Source organism: Vollenhovia emeryi, unplaced genomic scaffold (genome assembly GCF_000949405.1).
Source record: "Vollenhovia emeryi isolate VEMERY1.0 unplaced genomic scaffold, V.emery_V1.0 DF939281.1, whole genome shotgun sequence".
NCBI lineage: Eukaryota > Metazoa > Arthropoda > Insecta > Hymenoptera > Formicidae > Vollenhovia > Vollenhovia emeryi.
The window spans coordinates 98,768-118,130 of NW_011967085.1; the positions used below are offsets into that span (position 1 = coordinate 98,768).

A 19,363-nucleotide genomic window follows, 5' to 3' on the forward strand; every position below is an offset into this window, starting at 1 on the left:
TTTACCTAGGGATTTTTGTTGGTGCCAACGTTATCCCCTCCCTTTTTATGGAAAATGTCTTGTAACCACTGGACGCGGTGCAACCTGTCGGTTTCCATGGCGGACGATTGCTCGAATCCATGCGGATGGGCTTTGAAATAGTCGCGCGTGTTTATTCTATTTTCATGCTGCGAATTCGTAATTACCGCTCGATCGACTTAACCTCGCTGAATTTTTCACGCGTACACAGGCTAGGAAAAAGAGAATTAGAACGCTCCCAGCTGGGTGAAGAAAATTGGTAAAATAATCTAAATAATATCGAAAGAATCTAACACTGGAGATTGTACTTGCAAATGTGTTAATATCTCCACAAATTCGACTTTTCTCAATTTTAGGAAAGGTAGGAGAAATAGTCGCGCACGTTGACAGGGGCGAGACATCGCTGAAGAAACGTATCCCGGACGAGATAACGTCTCGAATGACCGGTTAATTGAATGCATCCGAAAGGTCTCAAGGCGGTGGTGTGTTGCGGAAAATCGAGAAAATGTTTAAGAAGTGCGTGCCGCCTAGTAAAGTAAAAGGAATATTTTGAACAGTGGGGCATATTTGAACAATTTAAATATATTTTATGATGGAAAGCGCTCAGTGCTTTTCCCCACAAGAATACAGGAATGTTAGCTTCAACAAATATCGGAAATGCTGAGGTTTCCATCGTAACGTGGACGCTGCTTAAATATTCGTTGTTAAATTGTGCTCGGAATGTCGCTTAACTTATACATACCAATTTTCGTTAGATTCGACGAGAAGGACAGCGTTTCCGGCGTTCAGCAATTGAAGTCGTCCGTGCAGAAGGGAATCCGTGCGAAGCTCCTGGAGCTGTATCCTCATCTGGAGAGCCACATAGACGTTATAATACCAAAGAAAGACGCCTTTCGCATTGTGAAATGGTGAGTTGAAGCTGGGACCAGGGTGTGGCGAACGAGGCATTTGCCTCGTGTAAAAGATTCGTAAGGAGGCAAAGATGATGCAAAGAACCCCGCACTAATCATATAGGGAATTGGATCTTGGTTAAATTGGCTAGTTTTCACGTATGTTGTAGCTTATGACCTGCTGAACAAAAAATATAATGGGCTCGAACTTAAATAATGGCTAGTTACTGAGCTACAGCCAGTCAAACAGGGAAAATTTGGACTCCGCGGGTCTTGTTTGGAAAAAATGTTTCAGACAAAAGTTGTTTGGTTCGAAATAAGACTATATTTCATTATAGTGTCTTTGAAAAACTCTTGACATAAAAATGTGCAATGAAAAATAGGGGTGTCCATTTAAGAAATTGAAGTTGACCCTCATGTGACCTTCAAATGATTATCCAAATGATTATCAAATTAATGGCATCGTCTTGTCTCCCTTCGAACCAAACAACTTTTGTCTGAAACATTTTTTCCTAATATGCTTCAAAGTATTTCCAGACAAGACCCGCGGAGCCCAAATTTTCTATGTTTGACTGGCTGTAGCCCAGTAACTAGCCATTATTTAATTAAGTTTGAGCCCATTACATTTTTTGTTCAGCAGGTCATAAGCTACAACATATGTGTAAACTAGCCAATTTAACCGAGATCCATTTCCTATATGATTAGTGCGGGGTTCTTTTGATGTTTACTTGTATACACGATGATTAGATGTTCCGATAAAATTAATATTAATATATTAAACATAACTGATTAAAATGATTGTTATTGTATTTTATATGTCGTAAAGGAAATATTTTTTGGTTACTAAGTGGCGCACTGTTTTCTCAGGCCTCGGGCGTCAAAATGTTTACTCCCGTCTCAGAGTTACCGTATGCAGGTTCATTCGCAATTTAACATTTAATTTTTCCTTCGTCAGCCACGACCATATAGAGATCATAGTGAACGCAGCGGGAGACCTGTTATTCTTTCGCCATCGTGAGGGTCCCTGGATGCCTACTTTGAAATTGTTACACAAGTGTAAGCTCCCTCGTTGACTGATTGAATAAGAAGTGGGAAGAAAATTGTCTAAAATTTCGTCGCGACACATTGCATTTTCAGATCCATTCTTTTTGCCGATGCAACAAGTCGACAAGGGTGCCATTAGGTTTGTTCTTAGCGGCGCCAACATAATGTGCCCCGGCTTGACGTCAAAGGGTGCCAAGATGATGACCGTGGACAAGAAGACGGTAGTCGTATCCTTTTAGGCACGGTACAATCTCGTAAAGAGCGCGATGCATTTGAACAGTTTTATTTCTTCGATAATGAGATACAAATCCTTGACTCGAACTGCAGGCTGTTATGGCTGAGGGCAAGCAACATGCGTTGGCTGTTGGAATTACAACATTATCAACGGAAGACATGTAAGTCGACATGATTACATTGACGATTACGTTTTCAATGTCGTTCTGCATATCTTATTTCTAATCTCTAGCATCAAGGTGAACAAGGGAGTAGGCATCGAGAACTGTCATTACTTGAACGACGGGCTCTGGCAGATGAAACCAGTGAAGTAAGACTGATTGTACCTTGGATCCAGGATCGAAGAACCATTCTACAGACGTTCTTTTATCCACTTTTACTTCGCCACGCAATTGATTTCACGTGAAGCAGTACAATTTCTGGACAAGTTTTGTGTCCGCAGTGTTACAGTGATCATGATGAAACTAAAATTCTTATATTTTTATCGTATAAATTAAAGAGTTACGCCTAATGGGTCCTGCTGGCGCAAGGATACAGAGATAAACGGTCATAGACACGCCATTTCAAGTGGAAATCCCAGTATAGTGTTTGTAAAATAAAGAATATTTAAGCGGCTCCCGACTTGGCGTCTACCTGGCCCTCTTGATTCTCCGACGGACCGGCGCGCTCGCCCTCGCAGTGCCCCGTGGGCGCGGGATACGGGGCGGGATTGTTGGCCTCGGGCGCGGGCACGGAAGCCACGGCGGCCGTTGCGCCGCCCGGGACGTTCGCGCCGACGTTGTTGTTTTCAGGCGCGACCGTATGCGGCGACTGCGGATGATAGTGCGGGCTGTGCGGACTGTGCGGCCCGTGGCCGTGGGGTCGACCCATCGGATGGGGCGAGTATTGCGAGTACGGCTGATGATAGTACGGATGACTGTATTGCGGATAAGGTTGATGATACGGCTGCTGCTGCGAGTAACTGTAAGAGGGATGCGGCGGTCTCGGAGCCAGCGGAACGTTCTGCGGCTGCTGCGGCCCCGGCCCGGATTGATACTGCTGGCCGTAGGCCTGATTGGGCGGCATCATTTGCGGGGTGTGCGGATTCGCCACCGGCCCCTGCGGCGGCAGAACCTGCGTGCTCTGGGTACCTTGCGCGCTCTGGTGCGGCGGCATCGAATGAGTATTCGGCAGCATTCCCTGCTGGTGGGGATTGTGTTGAATGGGCACCGCGGGAGCAGACACCGGCGGCATGTTCGGCGGAGCGGAATTCGCGGTTGCGTTTGCACTCGCGACCACCGCCGCGACCGCAGCCGCCGCCGCGGCTGTCGTGGTCGGTTGTTGAGGTGACATTACTGGAGGCGCTGGTGGCTGCTGCTGCTGCTGCTGCTGCGGCTGCGGTTGTGGCGGCGGCAGCGGCAGCGGTTGTTGTTGTTGTTGCTGCTGCTGTTGTTGCTGTGGTGGTGGTTGCTGCTGCTGCTGTTGTTGCTGTTGTTGCAATTGCGGTGGCTGCTGTTGTGGTTGCGGCATTACTGGATGTAGTTGGGGCGGTGGTGGTTGATGCTGCTGCGGTGGCTGTGGCAGCGGTTGATGCTGCTGCGGCAGAAGTGGAGGAAGCTGATGTGGTTGCTGCTGGGGAGGTTGATGCTGCTGCTGTTGCTGCTGCTGCTGCTGAGGAGGCTGATGCTGTTGCTGAGGGGGCCCTGACTGATGCTGAAGCAGCGGCGGCGGTGGCGGATGTTGGGGCGTTTGCGTCTGCTGCTGATGCGGATGTTGTTGGATCGACGAATTGACGCTATTGCAGTACATCCCGGGGTTGGTCGAGTGTTGTTGATTAGGGTTCGTTTGCACCGCTGATGGTGCCTCGATCTTACTCTCGGTATAAGGGGGCGACATTTTCTTCATCTCGACATTAGGTTTCTCGACGTTAATAGACTTCTTCTCGGTCGAATCGTTGTCAGATATCTACACACACAAACGGGATGGTGTTAATACTTCTTTGTACAAGGCTTTGGTAGTGTTAAAATCTGTGTGAACGTTGTAATAATATTACATCGGGCTGGCCCTCATCATTAAGTGACGCAGGAGTTGGAGTTGGAGTAGAGTTCGGAGTAGATTCGCTAGAGGCTGGCCCATCCGAACGGCTCTCCTCCGTCCCTTTCAATCTCTCTCGTCTGAGAGCTTCATACTGCCGTTCTACCATTTTGTTGAATGTCTCCTCGTCTACCGCTGGTTTGCAGTGCTGAAGAAAAAGCAGATCATATTACCTGCGATATTATTAATGAAAAAAAAGATCTTGTACCTTTTTCAATTCTTCTTGAAATATTTCACTAGTCTCTATGAATTTACGTTTCTTGGCTTCAAATTTCTCTTCAATTTGTTGCAATTCAGCTTCTAGTTTTTTCTGCAATATTCAAAATACATATTTTAATATATTATATAAAAAAAAAATATATATATAAGTTAATTACCTGATGCATAGTTAGGGACTGTACTTGGCGGCGCAATACTTGCATTCTTTGAGTAGTAACTACAGAGCGAACATCTGGGACAACAGTGTCGCTAAAAATCTCGTTAATGAGTCGATGATTTCTCGTGTAACGTGAATATGCCACATGTTTCACAGAATAGCCGTCATCTTGATCTATCAATCAAATGCAAGATTACTATTGTAACAGAAATATACGTACTTAATAAATATCCGCAATCACTGTTATTTACGTACCATCGTCGTCTTCGGCTGGCAAAATATCGATCCTTCTATCTTGAGCTGCTTGGCTTTTGCTACTGCCGGATGAACGTTCGTGACTCTCTCGATCATCATTGCTTTGTTGTGCTGCGCACAAAGCTGCGTAAAAAAAAGAGAATTGTAATGTTAGAAAACGCCACCACAGTTTTTACGAGTCTTAAAACTGCCCCATACAGCACAGAAAGATTGCAGGAATGTTACATTGCAAGATTGCAATATTGCTGCAACGCTTCTGGAGGATTGCAGCAACTGAAATGTCCGCCCTCAGAGAGATTGCAGTGCAACATTATAACAATGTTGCGGTACAATATTTTTGTAATAATTTGTTGTTGTACATAAGCAGAGAATTAACTAATTACATATGCATCCGGGCCTTTTTCAATACACAGCAAGCTATTGCGAAGCAACCTAAGGAGATTATGTCGCTTCGCAATAGATGGAGATTGCGAGCAACACCGCACTGATCAAGTACTCAATAATTCGCGCATTATTGGTATAAACGGAAATAACATTATAAAATTCTCATAATTAGAAAAATTTTTTAAATAGAAAATATAGTATTTTTATTATTTTTGAAACATTGCTGCAACATTGCTATCGAAAGTTTGCAATTTTATATCCCTGCAATGTCTCTGCAAGATTGCAACGTTTCTGCAATGTAACTGCAACCATCTGTGCCGTATGGAATGTGTTCGTTGCACCTACCAGACTTGCCACGATTCTTAGCCGCGATATAAGCCAGATATGCAGGCGAGTTGTGATAAGTTTTCAAGCTCTTCTCATACTCCACCTGTGTCAAACGAATACGCATGAACGAGTCAGTAGACTATAGAATTGTAAGAATACAATGCATTTGCTGCGATACAATTTATGCACCTTCTCAGCCTCGTATTCCTCGATAAACTCCGTCTTATCCTCCTCTGGCAAGTCCCGCCACATCTGCCCAATAATCTTACCGATCTCCCATAACTTCAACTCGGGATTCTGAGCTTTAACCTGATCCCATACCTTCCTGCTGTACCTCATATACGGCATAAGGGGTTTCTCTGGTGGCTTGGGTGGTTTTGGCATACGAGAGTCGGCCTAGTTATAAAAATTGTCAGACATTAAACAAAATCAAACACTCTCTCACCAGGTAGCAGCGCAAATTGTTATACTCAGGCAATATTGAGTCTTACATAAAATCAGATACGTACATTGGTGTTCTTTCCAACTTTCTGAGGCGTGAATCCCGGATGACTGTGGGGAGTTTGTACAAACGGGCTCTGGGCATCTTTCTAAAGCACAGACAGATTGCTCCAATTAGACTCGAGTCCCCAGCGAACAATATTTCATTACGACTACTCGTCTACTTACACTGTTCGTCGAGCTGCTCGAGCTCCCACCGGACGCTCTCATACGCTCTGCGCACAGAATATTACAGTATAAATACACCAGCATTGTGAGCTCCGAGTCACAAGTTGCTTCTCAGCAAGAGACACAGCTTGACAGTGTAACACGGAGAATCATTTCATCCTCGTTTAACGGCAGGCAACAGAGACAAAAGGACTCGCTGCGTTACAACGTGTCCCCTGTACTGTACGTTGCTGAAAAGCATCCAGAGAGGAGAGAGGAGGAATCAAGGTGTACTCACGGTTGGAGGCTACGATGTTCGACGTAGCTATCGCGACTTGCTTGTAATTCGCTGGTAGTGCCATTTTGTATTACGACGTTCGCGCGGGCCGCTTCGCTGGGAGAACCGACCGGGAAGACGCTCCACGAGGTGTTCCTGACGTCGGCGCTGCCGCGGTCGGGGCCTCTTTCGATCTCGGGGAAGACTCGGAGACACTGCGCGATTATTTTAAACTCTCGGTACGTTCGATGGGCGCGTCGCGACGCGCGGTGAGCTCGGTCCTCGACGCCGGGGCTGAGTCTCCGCGGGGGTAGCTTCGAGCCTGCGACTCGCGACGGTACGCGCGAATATCCCGACACTCCCGCGAAAGAACGGGACCTCGCGGCGAGGGAAAGGAGGCAGAAGCCCTGTTTTTTTTTTCGCTTTCCTCCCGTGAACACCGCGTAGTCCTCTCGCGCTACTTGCATCCGTGGACTTCGCCTCCCATTGGAGCCGGAGAGCCGGCTTCAGAGGGGCGAGTCGACCAATGGCCGGGCGGATTCGATCGCCCGGCTCGGTTTCTTATCTCGAGCGTCATTGGTTAGTGTCGCGCCGAGAGCCCCGACGCGCCTCTTCTAGAGTGCGTGATCCACGGCAGTGCCGGGGACGCTTTCTTGCGCATGCGTGGTTCCAACGAAGTAGCGCATTTGAAGGAAATAAGGTATCACCAAGGGTGCCCTACTAATAATAACAAAAAAACTACGTAAACACCTCGTACCGGCTCTAATTGCACTGTCTATTGCACCGTGTAGTTTAAGGTAGTTCGATCGCGACAGTAATGCTAAAAAGGTTATTCCAGACAGGAACCAGCACTCAATTATTACAATAATATATCTTGAGGCAATATTGTTCTAAAGAATACACTTACTATTAATACATAATATAAAATAGATTCAAAAGATTATAGTTGATCTGACTTTAAGTTTTCCCGTGTAAAAAATCACCACAAACGAAAACTTTTGGAAATGTACAGTTCTGCAACTTAAAAGTGTCACGTATACCGACAGATTTTTATAACCTACGTTTCCACCTGTTTAACAGCGTGACAAATAGTGTAAAAGTGTTGTCAGCGTGTAAGCTTTTGACATCAAATTTTGAAACATTAGGTTCGTGCGCCTTATACAGTAAAACGTCCCACATCTGCGCTTCCCACATCTGCGCGCGTCCCATATCTTCGCTAGTTTCCGTCCCACATCTTCGCGTTTTCAAAAGGTAGCTCCCCCACCACCGCCGCTTTCTGACGCAGATGTTGGGTCAGTTCCGGTCCCGACCGGCGCAGATGTGGGACGTTTTACTGTATCTTGTCAGCCATACGGCTGAAGTTTGAGACGCTGTTGCCACATCTCTTAAGCCCGTGTCCCACTACGTATTGCGGACGCGGATTGGATTGAAATTTAACCAATCACAGTAAAGTTTACTAATCTTAAGTTCAGTAACTTTTACTCTGATTGGTCAAACGCTACACTCATGTCTACTACGTAATTCTTCCCATTTCTCAGTTTTAACTGTTTATATTGTTGAAACGAAACGGTCAATAATTTTGATTTTTTTTACAGTTATTCGTTCTATTTTACTTTATAACATATTTGTTTCTCATACGAATCTCACTCATCGTTAAGCTTTAAAAAAATAAAATGTGCCACCATTTGCGTTTGCAAATGCAAATATTAATATTTTAAAACATAATAATATGTGTAAATAATATTTCACATGTAATAATATCACAACGAATTATATTGTTACATGTAATAATATTTTTAACGTGTTTTACACGTAATATTTCGTGTGATATAGTAAAGTTTAACAATTTTTTTTAGAACTTTGAGACGGTCAATTTTAATTTAATTAGTCTTATTTTGCACGTATTTATGTAAAGAATAAACTGTAAAAATTTGAAACAATTCTCACATAACTGATTTTACGAAAGAACTACCTTAAATTAATAATACATTGCACTTAAATAATGTAACCTAACCAACCTATCTCGCCCTGGATCTCGCCGAAACCTTAGCACCCATGCTACACGTGTCGTGTTACGATCCTGGAGTCACTGCTGGCCGCTGTGCGCATGCGCAAGAAAGCGTTTTCGTTCGCGCTATCGTCACTGTGCGTCGCTGCTGTTGGGGGATGCGAGAGGAAGAAAAGAGATTTGCGCGCTACTTTTATCTCCGTCTTGCACACAACACACACACACACGATATCCCGCTATCGTAGCGCACCTTGCGGCTGAAAATCGAAGTAGAACCGGGACGTTGAGTGAGATAACCCCCACCACCGGCGTTTCCAGACCTGTATGGTGCGTTAAGTGGTCATTTTTTGTCCCCACGTCACATGTTTATCTATTTTTATTTATTCTGCCGAATGTGATTCATTAACCTTGAGCAGGAGAAGGAATCAATACGATTGAAGTACATAATTAATGTGATTTAAGGCGGCTTCTGCACGAAGGAGCGGTTAGTATGGGTACTTTGGTGGGGCCCTTTTGATTTTTGTAAATTCACATGACTTCATAAAAAAGTATCACTTAATGCGTTATCGATCAAGTGCATTGATATGCTAGGTTATGTATGCACATTTGGAAACATTTAAAAATATGTGATGTCAAGTCTCAAAGAGCTGACAAATTCCCTCAAAACATTGTATCTTTTGACTTTACCAATAAGTATTTGCTTGCTGCACATTTGCACATGTGAATCCTTGTGACACTTATTGTGTTTCTCCCGTTTTTTTAAGATCTACTTTTTCTATAAAATAATATCAACCCTCGATTCTGCGAGCGGTCGGCTCCATAACCCCCGTCCCAGTGAACACCCAAGTAACAGTAGCGCAATATCAATATTTTATAATTTCCTGCTTAACAATGCGAGTGCAATATAACATGGGTGTTATATTACATTTATCTTGTCGAGTCCCAAGGAGAACAAAAAGTCAGGATGATGTCAATTTGATGTCATATTGACCAAATTTATGTCAAATTTTGGTCAATTTGATGCCATATTGACCAAGATTTGACATAAATTTGGTCAATATTACATCAAATCGATATCATCCTGACTTTTTGTTCTCCTTGGGGTAGGAAATCATAATATTCATGTTACGTAACTGTTACTTGGCGTTTACTGGGATGTTAAAAGGTACAACTTTAATATTTTTTACCAAGAATATTCTTAAATGTGGCCAGCTGTAATTAGCAACTTCAGTGTTTTATCGATCGTATCTGGCAATTTTAATAATACAGACAATTTATCGCGAAAAATATTACCTCAGCCAGGTTTTGGACCTGGACCTTCCTACAAGCTAGGTGGGCGTCTCCTCGAAAGGTCATATTCCTCGGTGGTCGAATTGGCGAGACCCTGGGGGAGGCAATATTTTTCGCAATAAATTTTCTGTATTATTAAAATTGCCAGATACGGTCAGTAAAACACTGATGTCTTCAATTTTTTCCCTTTCTTTTATTCCATCGGCGACCGGGTCTGAAATTTCGCGTACTGCCAGATGAAACTTACAACTACAACACACTTAAATATGTAAATGAAAAGCGATACGAATAATGCAGGGGATCCCCGTGTCGAGGGTCACTGTTGCTCAAATTGGCGCGTTATAATTCTAGACTTTCGGCCGTCCACGTTTAATTTGAACTTTGCGTATGTATTTTTCAAATCGTTGGACTATTGGATTATTTAAAAGACCATATCCTTGACATATCGGTTCTAATAATGTCGGGGGATGCAAAACATTGTGTTTATGCAGAACCCAAGGACGTTGAAAAGTACGCTCCGTTTTACCTGGAGTCCTGGGAATCCAATACACTTTGTACCCGCGAGGAGCGTAAGCTTACATAGTCTAATAAAGTTCCTTTATTAAATTTGTACAATATCTTTCCGCGGCTGTTTTGCATAGGCAGTGCTTGGCACAATTGCGCGAAAAGGATTCTTACCTCTCTGCTCTACCCAAAGTCTTACTTTCATTCAAGGAATCCCCCTAATTGTATTCCGAGTCTAATGGTTAGTTATTCAATTTGCATACAATATGTCGTAGATCGGCTTCGGTAGGTAATGATTGCACAGTGCCTGGAGTCTTTCGCCGCGCGACACAGGTGTGTACCGCCGCATCGGGAAGGTTTTTACTACAGCGTCCATTAGAGTCCTCGTGACGGCGGTCAGATCGGCCTCCGGCCCCTGGGTGTACTTCTCCAGAGCCAGCATCTCCGCCTGAAACAGCCCCTGACCGTACTCCTTGCGGGTCTGGGGATCCAGTTGAGTCCACATGTCCCGGGCCTGCTCGAGCAGCGCGGTGTTGTCCTTGAGCCACGCGTTACCGGAAACGTACTCGCCGGTCTCGACGATCACAACGTCGACGCCCCACCGCCGCATCTCCAGTCTTAGACACGATCCCCAAGCTTCCACGGCGGCCTACAGACATATTTATAATCTTCTATCGGTCTACTCGAGCCTTATTAATGCCTTTTCCAGTCTTATGATTATATACACAGACAGACAACGTCACGCTTAGCTGTGCGCACGACGAAGACGGATTTACCTTAAGGGCACAATAGATGCCCCGGACGGGGCTCGGTATCCGCGCCAAGAGGCTGCTGACGAGAACGATTCGACCCTTCGATCTCCTGACCAGGGGAAGAAATACCTGTTACAGAGAGCGTCGCGCGTTATGCCGAGTTACGTATCTTTTGACATTTTTCTCACGCTTACGGTACCTGAGTTAAACGCGCTAGGCCAATGAGGTTGATGTCTATGCTTCGCTTGAGAACAGATGGGGGCACCCACTCGCATTCCCCGAGAGTCACCCAGGCGGCGGCATGCACGAGTGCCCACAATCCTGAAATAACGTAGCAACGATGACGTAGGGAATAATCCGTTACACTCATGCACGATAATCTTAGGGGAAGCTTTAAGAGATAAAGTGATATACCAGGAGCTCCGTCGGGCAAGTTTTCATTGACGTAGAGGAAGGTCGAGTGTATATCACGTTCGCTGGTGATGTCCAGTTGTAGCACGTGCAATCTTCCAGACGCGTGGTCCTTCAGCTTCTGCATGACATCCTCACTCTCGGCTTTATTGCTGAACCCAGCGAATACGGTGAAGCCCTTGAAACGAGAGAGATTATGGATCTTTAGGTTGTTCAATTAGTGACGCGAGTACGCGTTTCAGTATATACACTACCAAATCGTCCAACTGCTTAGCCAAGGCATATCCGACCCGCGAATCGCAACCTGTGATTAGTATTGCCTTTCCTGCTGCGGTAACCTGTTGCATCAAGTAGACAGTTAGGAAAATATAGTATTCACAACGTATTGAATCTCGATCCGATGTAACGAAGCTTCGCAACGCTTTCTCGATAATGAAGTCGCCGATCGAACGATAACGGTTTCCAAGTTCATTGTAAGAGGAAAAACTCGCGAGGCAGGAAGTACGGTGTGCAATGATAAGGTGCATTATGCAGCGTTACGCAAAAAAAGGTCAGAGGTCTCTCGACCAGGCCTGGTGTGAAAATTCGCAAGATTTCCGATATAAAGGGCCTTTGAACTTTCAAATGTCCACGTTGTATGACATTATGAAAGGTTGAAGAAGGACACATGATTTTGCCACTGTAGGAGTGCGATGCGTATCCCAATTTATCAGAGGTCAGAGTGTGTTGTTCTTTTATTTGGTCGTAACATTTGGAATGAAACTATTGGGGGGAGGGGGGGGGGGAAGAAACAGATAATACCGAGGGTATATTAGATAACGCAAATGTCTCACCTTCAGATTGTGATAGAACAATGTAGATCCTATAGATATGACCAATAGCAACAGGAAGAGTACAAAGCTGGATGTCTGTGAGATCCCAAAGGTGTTCAGTATAGTTGCCAGGATGACTGCAATCGCATGTGAAAATGCGATGGGTAGTAGACACCTCTCTGCCAATTCCCATGTCTGACTGTCGTCGGCCTCTTTGTTCCCGCTGGACGACGGCATTCTTGATCAAGATTTTACATCAAAATCCTAATCAAACGTGTGATCGGCTCCATTCGAACAAATTGGTGTAGCTCACGGAGGAGCCCTAACTGGGCTATGCCTGAGCTAACTTTAAACTTAAAACAGTGTCTAGTCTCATTGATCTAAATATAACTGCAGTGCTGTGTCTTCAAGATCAAAGCTCCTAGCAGACTGAAATATCTGAAATTCGAATTTATAGGCTTATTAATAATTAATATTTTATAGAATTATATATATATACAGGCGTTCCAATTTCCTATATAATATTACAATAGATAACACAAGAGTACAGTTACAGCAAAGAGAGAATTTGTTAAGTACGTTGGTTTAATTAGTCTAGATTAATGATTACATCAAAAATTATATAACACACAATTGTACGTAAAATTTAATATTACTGTAACGAATTTTGTGTTACACATTCTGCAAATATATTGTGACTTATTGGAACAACAAAAAGATTGCATACAAGTCTTTTTATCGTAACTCTCATCTCCTCTTTCGCGACATAATTATACTTATTTATACTTTTCGTATTAAAATGTCTGAAAATAAGTACAAAGGAATAAAAGGTTTAAATTTTTATTTGTATTGCGGCTCTAAATAAAACGCAATTTTCCATTCAGCTCGCAAATCATCTGAATGATATATATATGAATATCGCAGGATCGCTTTTATTCGGTTTTTTATTTTCAATCTCTCCCTATCTCTCTCTCTCTCTCCCCTCCGGTTTTCAGGGAACAGGATCGATTGACACGTGTCGTGAATTATCTCGTCAATCCGTGTATTTTGCATACCGTCCCTCTTGGGTGACGGTGCGGCACCGGGGATAGGTATTTTTGTAAATTTCTCGTCTCTCGGCGCTGATAAAAAATGAGCGCGGCTGCGGCCGCGGAGTGGGGTAGGTTATTGATTTCCGCGTAGGGGTGCCACGACTGCCACAGGCGGAGAGGGTTGGACGGGGGCAGAAGTGGGTGGGGTAGATGCTGTGTCGGGGTGTCTCTCGCTCGCGCGTATATACCTGCGAGAGAGTCTACAGGGGGTATAAATAGAAGGGGTAGTTGCACCGTTGACCCAGTGTTGGGTTGACACACGGTCAGTTCAGTCACTCGAGGCATCTCTCACACACACATCTCGCTCTCATTCCTTCTCTCATTCTGTCGCGTCGCCTCCGCCTTCCACTGATTTTTTTATCCGCGTGAATTGTTGAAGGTGAGAACGAGGAGGCCTCGCGCTCAAGTCTTGGCTGGATCCTCCGGGTCGATCCAACGCGATCCTCAGCACTGCCCTTTCATACCCGTTTGCCTCTTGCGAGCGACACGACTTCTTACCCGAGGAATCGTCGCGCGACACGACCGCGTCGTCCTGGTGCACCGTCGTCGAGGGAGGCACACTTCGACGCTAAAAGAAATAAGAAGCAGCGTTTGTACACACCGTATTGTTCATCGTCGTTGTGTTCGTTACATCTCTCGCGCGTAAGGGCGTATTCCCTTTCGTCCCCCTGTCACCGTCGGATGCGCGCGGGTCACTCGAATCTCCCTGACACATCGTCGAGGCACGGGCCAACTAATGTGCAACGAGAATCAGGCCTTAGCAGCAGTCAATTCTTTTCGGGGGAATAAACCCTCTCTGACTTAGACGGTCGCGCTCGTCGCTAGACTTCGGGGATCCCCAGGATCGCAACAGCGAGTCGAAAAAACCGGACTGAATCAGTCGCCAGCGGCCAGCGGAACCAAGACCCGTTCTCGTTTGTCCAGCGTGAAGAGGAAAGATGTCAGAGACAACCGTGGTCACGCAGGGGATGGGCAATCCTTACAAGATAGTCGACCATACTAGGGAGCGAAGAAAGGGCATCACCGCCTCGTCGCTCAAGGAGCTGACCAGCATCGCACGCAACCGGCTGGCATTGCCCGTGGACGCGGATCTGACGATTGTGCTCGAGCAGGATGGTAAGGGAACGTTCATGCTGCAACACACACACACCAGTTGTCAGTTCTAATATCTTCGGTATCGGATGTTTATGATAATTTGCTAAAAAAAAAAAAAATACATAACATAAAAATCTGTCATTAAAACTTGCGCTTTATAAGAAACGAAGCCGCACTTTCCACGTGCCGATACGTGTTACAGGAACGGAGGTGGATGACGAGGAGTATTTCGCCACGTTGGAAAGGAACACGAGCCTGATGGTGCTGCATGGTGATCAGAAATGGGTCGCTGTGGGCAGCAGCAAGACGGCCTCCCGTTACATCGTCGTGGACGACGTGGACAACGTGGAGGGTGGTTCAAGGGTCGACAAGATTCGACGACGGCGAACACCCATTGAGCCTCTGGTGTCGTCGCTGCACGGCGACCCGTCGCACATCTCGCTCCTGGGCGGAAACGACCTGGAATTACTCAGCGACATGGATCCTGACAGTTTAGCTGACATAGTGCCCGACAGGTAAGCGACGGACAATCGGGGTGGCTTTGGCCAAATTCGGATTAATGCGATTGGTAATTAAATCTCATTTAACAAAACATTACGAGTGTCGCTTGATAACTCATTGGTCAAACGAGTCAATCGGAGCATGATTAAAGTCATTTCCGCTATTTTAGACAATATCCTTTCTGTTATTGTCATCAACATTGCATCGTCCCGTGTGATATCCTGTCAAGTGATCGTCTCTGGGCAGCGTCGTTGATTTCCGCGTTTGTTCCAATTTTGCCACAGACTCTTCCTCGAGCAGCTTAAGGAGGCCTCAGGTCGATTCCTGGCGGAGAAGCGGCAGGCGCAAGAATCCATGGCTCTCCTCCAGATGTACGCGACCGGGGGTGAGATGGAGCGAGCGTAGGCCATGTGGGGGGTGGGCGCCCTCACTTTGGCAAATATGTATAGAGTGCGACGCCGCATATTCTATAAAGGTCGCCAACTGCAACAAACTCTGATTCTATTCTGGAATTGAGCCCATCTCGCTATTTACACAAACTGGTAAAGTAATTGAGAGCAGAAGCGTTAGTCGCTCGAGCCGAACACAGCCGCTGTAAATCTCACGTCAGCGATTAGAATTTCGTGTAATCTCTCTCTCGCGTTCTAAGAACACGGGGAAATAAAAGGGATAAAAACACTGTACAGAGACACGGAACATTAGTAGTTTACGTTCGCCCAATAATTTAGTACCGTAATAATCAATAATAATAATATAATAATATAATAATACTAGCAATAGGTTTCGCGTCTTAGAGGAAATAGTAGCTCTAAGTTTTTGTAGAATTTTTTTAATCTATATACATACAATTCAGTGGCACAACTATGCTTTGGCAATACTTTACATCCTTAGTGAGCGTACGGAATTGCTTTAATACAACGTAAAAGAGAGAGAGAGAGAAATATATATACATACCTTGCTGTACCGACAGAATTATACACGCGCAATTTAACTGCTAATTTGTCTGAATAATACATAAGAGGCGAAGCCGCGGTGAGTAACGTTTTCGGAGTGGGTATTCCGTCGCGATATTGCCATATCAAGTATTAGCGAAACGTGTTTTGTTTATGGGATTTTTGTACTTAGATACGTCACACCGAGATTTGGTTCAACGAAGATCGATGGAATATTTAAGACTGAATTCATAGGGAAAACCACCACCCCACCCCCCATTGAGATCACCAATTCATTGTACACTAACATTAGCGATGTAATAGCGACAAAAAAGTGTCGATATCAGCCCTTTGATACCAAGCAAAATTGTGCTATTTGATAAAAAACGAGAGAAAATGAACACGTGGAAACCTGCAGCAAAGAAAGAACATAAGGTGTTTCTGACAAGACTACGCATACACGGGACTAGGTACTAAACTGTTACTCCAGTTTTACGACTAAATAATCAATAATCTAAACGAGCAATGTCACATTCACGTGTTCCTTGAAAGTCACGAAGTAAAAGTATCTGATACGTATTTACATTTTCTAGGACCGTAACGAAAGTGTATGTCTACTCTCCGCAGAAATGTCCTGCATCAATATCGTGACGTTCTTTAATATACATATATATATTAACATATATATATATATCGTAATATAATTATCACATGCCTCTTGTGCACTATAATCGCATTACATATTTGTATTAGAACCACCGCCGCGATTGAAATTTACATGATACGGAGGTGAAATCGGTATCGAGCCACTTGCTATCTCGCTGTATGATCAAATGTATCGTTAAATATCAGGCGCAATACGTTTGGTTCCGCGGATCGATCTTAGGATATTAGTTTATAACGAATTGATATGATTGATACTATTCTCGAAGCGAAACGAAGACGACGCGTTGGAAAGTATAAGACGGGCGCATTAAATAGTACTGCCAGTTAAAGGAAAGATCCAATCAATGCTCAACAACGTCTCCGATCTCGAGGAAGAAAACGCATCTTTTTTTTTCCTTCAAACACCCGCATCTAATGCGCGGTACAGGGATGGCATTATACACTTGGAAGCACGTTTCCTGTTACTCATCGCTGTGTGTATAGTATATCTTAAGAATAGGGACGCGCACTTGACAAGTTTAGCACAAGTTAAGTTTTGACGGAATGCAAGAAGTTGTCGTCCACGAGTTGGCGTAGAGCGTTGGAGGCGTCCTTCACCCGATCGGATGCGTTGCGCAATTGGCACACAGCCTCTTGTAACACCAGTTCACTTCTCAGCAACTGTCGATTGACACCCGACAATTCTTGTACGCCAGCTGTGATCGCACCCTCGGTCATCTGCAGAATATCCCTATCCAAGGTTTCATTGCATTCGTCTGTTCAAAAATTTAACGTATGTCAATTTTAATGATGTTCAAAATTAATAAGCATATATATGAATACAAATATATCGATTTTGCGTTCTAAGGTATAATTTAACGTCTTTCATAAACGCTGTTTTATAAGAACTTATAAGAGATTCTTTGTACAGTATAACTTAGAGATAAACAACACTGTAATTATGCGAATATGTCTGTGCAGTAAATGGAAGTTGAGTTAGATAGCGATATGGATAATCGGAAAATAAGTTATCGGTATTCCACACACCAACAGTCTCGTATAAATACTGTTTAGCTATAGTTACGCACATTGTACTGCTGTAATATTAATAAACGAATGTTAACAAAAGTAACTCCATCCGTCACGTTTTGTAGACACATTTTATTAAACACAAGACGGCCTGTAATACTTTGATACTCTTTCTCGTAGAAAAATTAATGCGAGTTAAGAAACGTGATTATACAGGGTGGTAAAAAACTAAGTGCCATAAGTTTGCGTGATGAAAAAAGGACGAATTCAATAAAACGTCGCTGACCCATGGTTCTTATACTTCAAGTGCTTGTGTTCGTCCCTGCTTTCATCGCACAAATTTGTGGCACTTAGTTTTTTTTATCACCCTGCGTGGGTAAACTCGAGCTAATACAATTATTTGATCCCTTACGTAGTTTTTTGTGGAGCAGACTATTGTACTTGATAGAACTTTTCTTGGATTTCGGTATCTTAAGGTCCATGTAGGGAGGACATGCCATGGCATCTACCGCTCCGCTGACACTACTCAAGCTTGTCAGGTCTGTAAATGTAAATTGAACGTTACTTGGACTCTTGCGTAAAGGAAAATCGACGTCGACGAAACTTACCATCGTCGGACTCTGGTGCCTCGCCCGAGATAATTGTGCCGCAATAGGTCGAAGGTGTCCGCACAGCGGGAAATCCTAGGCCCTGTGTACAGCGCAATTTGTAGACAATGCTATTCTATGGTTGCTCTCCTTTTACATGAAAACTCAGATAAATCTCACTTGTGACGTCATAACTCAGTTGAATGCAGGTCCCTTTGATTCTTGAGAAGTGAGACTCGACCAGATTTAACTGAGTTTTTGCACACGATCAAGACCGTGTGCTTTAGTGAGTTTAATAGACTCACATTAATGATGTCATATCTGAGTATAAAATACTCACACAACTGAGTGACTCAGTATCACTTGAGTGTAAAAGGAAAGCAGCTTATATCAGTCGCGGCAAACCCGTAACACTCATTGCCGGTGTACAAAATATAATACAGCGACATACATTACGTACAGTAACAATGTTCGACGCATCGTCATCAGACTCCGGGGCTTCTCCAGAAACAACTACGGCTTTCAAATCCATTTCTTGGCAAGTATGTAATATTTACAAGATTTTCATAACGCTGTAATAAAAAAAAGTATACAAGAATACATAAAAGTCTTGTGTGATATTTAGAGGAATTCAATTGTATAAAAATCAATTGTGTCGCAACGTGTGCTGTTTATTTAGCGCAATTTGTAAGATTTTATTGCTTCCTTTTCACCGCTATTGAAATTTATGAGATGACGTTCGATGCACAAACACTGTCGGTTTGAGGTTAGTTCTATTATTGAAAACGTGCACGTTTGTAGAATGTTATTTTTTGATTATCTTAATAAGAAAGCGATACTCCTGAGTCAAGGCGATACAAAATCCTTCACTTGTTAAATTCACCTGCGCAATTCGTTTCGAAAAATACTGCCGCAATTTCCCGCTGGATGTGTTCGAAAATGGATTTAGTTACTGCCAGTGAAAACAGTATAGTTGGTAGCAATGAAAATTACTGGTGCTGCGTTTTTCGCACGCCAGTAAAGTCAGTAAGGCTGGGTCTACATTTGGATGTCGTAAGTCGTGTCGGAAGGAATTGACCAATCATAGTTCGAATTGACCAATCACAAGTCGAATAATGAACTGTGATTGGTCAATTCCTTCCGACACGACTTACGACATCCAAATGTAGACCCAGCCTTA

The 19,363-nt window shown here is 44.0% G+C and overlaps 5 protein-coding genes across 11 annotated transcripts; 2 read left to right on the forward strand and 3 right to left on the reverse strand.

The window, feature by feature from the left end:
• The first annotated feature begins 143 nt into the window (after positions 1-143).
• On the forward strand, positions 144-2,805 carry LOC105559320 (malignant T-cell-amplified sequence 1 homolog). 2 transcript variants are annotated; one of them, XM_012007521.1, is made up of 7 exons: positions 144-277; positions 375-534; positions 774-926; positions 1,864-1,964; positions 2,046-2,179; positions 2,280-2,347; positions 2,419-2,805. In XM_012007521.1, exons 2-7 carry the CDS (start codon positions 524-526, stop codon positions 2,498-2,500), a joined length of 549 nt encoding a protein of 182 aa, XP_011862911.1. In that variant the 5' UTR covers positions 144-277; positions 375-523; the 3' UTR covers positions 2,501-2,805. The 2 variants fall into 2 exon arrangements, with proteins under 2 accessions (XP_011862911.1, XP_011862910.1); XM_012007520.1 differs by lacking the exons at positions 144-277; positions 375-534 and having other exon boundaries at positions 724-926.
• LOC105559319 (bromodomain-containing protein 4) lies at positions 2,551-7,177 on the reverse strand. The gene is made up of 10 exons (XM_012007519.1): positions 6,548-7,177; positions 6,271-6,317; positions 6,111-6,191; positions 5,791-5,997; positions 5,620-5,704; positions 4,891-5,013; positions 4,637-4,809; positions 4,468-4,569; positions 4,219-4,407; positions 2,551-4,130 (listed from the first exon to the last, which is right to left on the reverse strand). The coding sequence occupies exons 1-10, from the start codon at positions 6,609-6,611 to the stop codon at positions 2,793-2,795; spliced, it is 2,409 nt and encodes an 802-aa protein (XP_011862909.1). The 5' UTR covers positions 6,612-7,177; the 3' UTR covers positions 2,551-2,792.
• A 1,613-nt stretch (positions 7,178-8,790) lies between these two features.
• Positions 8,791-16,309, forward strand: LOC105559321 (DNA fragmentation factor subunit alpha-like). Of its 4 annotated transcripts, none has more exons than XM_012007524.1 (4): positions 8,791-8,861; positions 13,774-14,510; positions 14,692-15,004; positions 15,275-16,309. In XM_012007524.1, exons 2-4 carry the CDS (start codon positions 14,333-14,335, stop codon positions 15,393-15,395), a joined length of 612 nt encoding a protein of 203 aa, XP_011862914.1. In that variant the 5' UTR covers positions 8,791-8,861; positions 13,774-14,332; the 3' UTR covers positions 15,396-16,309. The 4 variants fall into 4 exon arrangements, with proteins under 4 accessions (XP_011862914.1, XP_011862913.1, XP_011862915.1 ...); XM_012007523.1 differs by lacking the exon at positions 8,791-8,861 and adding an exon at positions 8,884-9,018; XM_012007525.1 differs by lacking the exon at positions 8,791-8,861 and adding an exon at positions 13,577-13,656.
• On the reverse strand, positions 10,405-12,651 carry LOC105559323 (D-beta-hydroxybutyrate dehydrogenase, mitochondrial). Its single transcript, XM_012007526.1, has 6 exons — positions 12,325-12,651; positions 11,746-11,829; positions 11,495-11,669; positions 11,280-11,401; positions 11,105-11,209; positions 10,405-10,977 (listed from the first exon to the last, which is right to left on the reverse strand). Exons 1-6 carry the CDS (start codon positions 12,538-12,540, stop codon positions 10,579-10,581), a joined length of 1,101 nt encoding a protein of 366 aa, XP_011862916.1. The 5' UTR covers positions 12,541-12,651; the 3' UTR covers positions 10,405-10,578.
• Positions 16,310-16,952: 643 nt separating the features above from the next.
• LOC105559324 lies at positions 16,953-19,153 on the reverse strand. Of its 3 annotated transcripts, none has more exons than XM_012007528.1 (5): positions 19,067-19,153; positions 18,644-18,755; positions 18,205-18,286; positions 18,009-18,137; positions 16,953-17,343 (listed from the first exon to the last, which is right to left on the reverse strand). In XM_012007528.1, exons 2-5 carry the CDS (start codon positions 18,713-18,715, stop codon positions 17,117-17,119), a joined length of 510 nt encoding a protein of 169 aa, XP_011862918.1. In that variant the 5' UTR covers positions 18,716-18,755; positions 19,067-19,153; the 3' UTR covers positions 16,953-17,116. The 3 variants fall into 3 exon arrangements, with proteins under 3 accessions (XP_011862918.1, XP_011862917.1, XP_011862919.1); XM_012007527.1 differs by having other exon boundaries at positions 18,635-18,755; XM_012007529.1 differs by lacking the exon at positions 19,067-19,153 and adding an exon at positions 18,364-18,545 and having other exon boundaries at positions 18,635-18,693.
• Between the last annotated feature and the right edge of the window lie 210 nt (positions 19,154-19,363).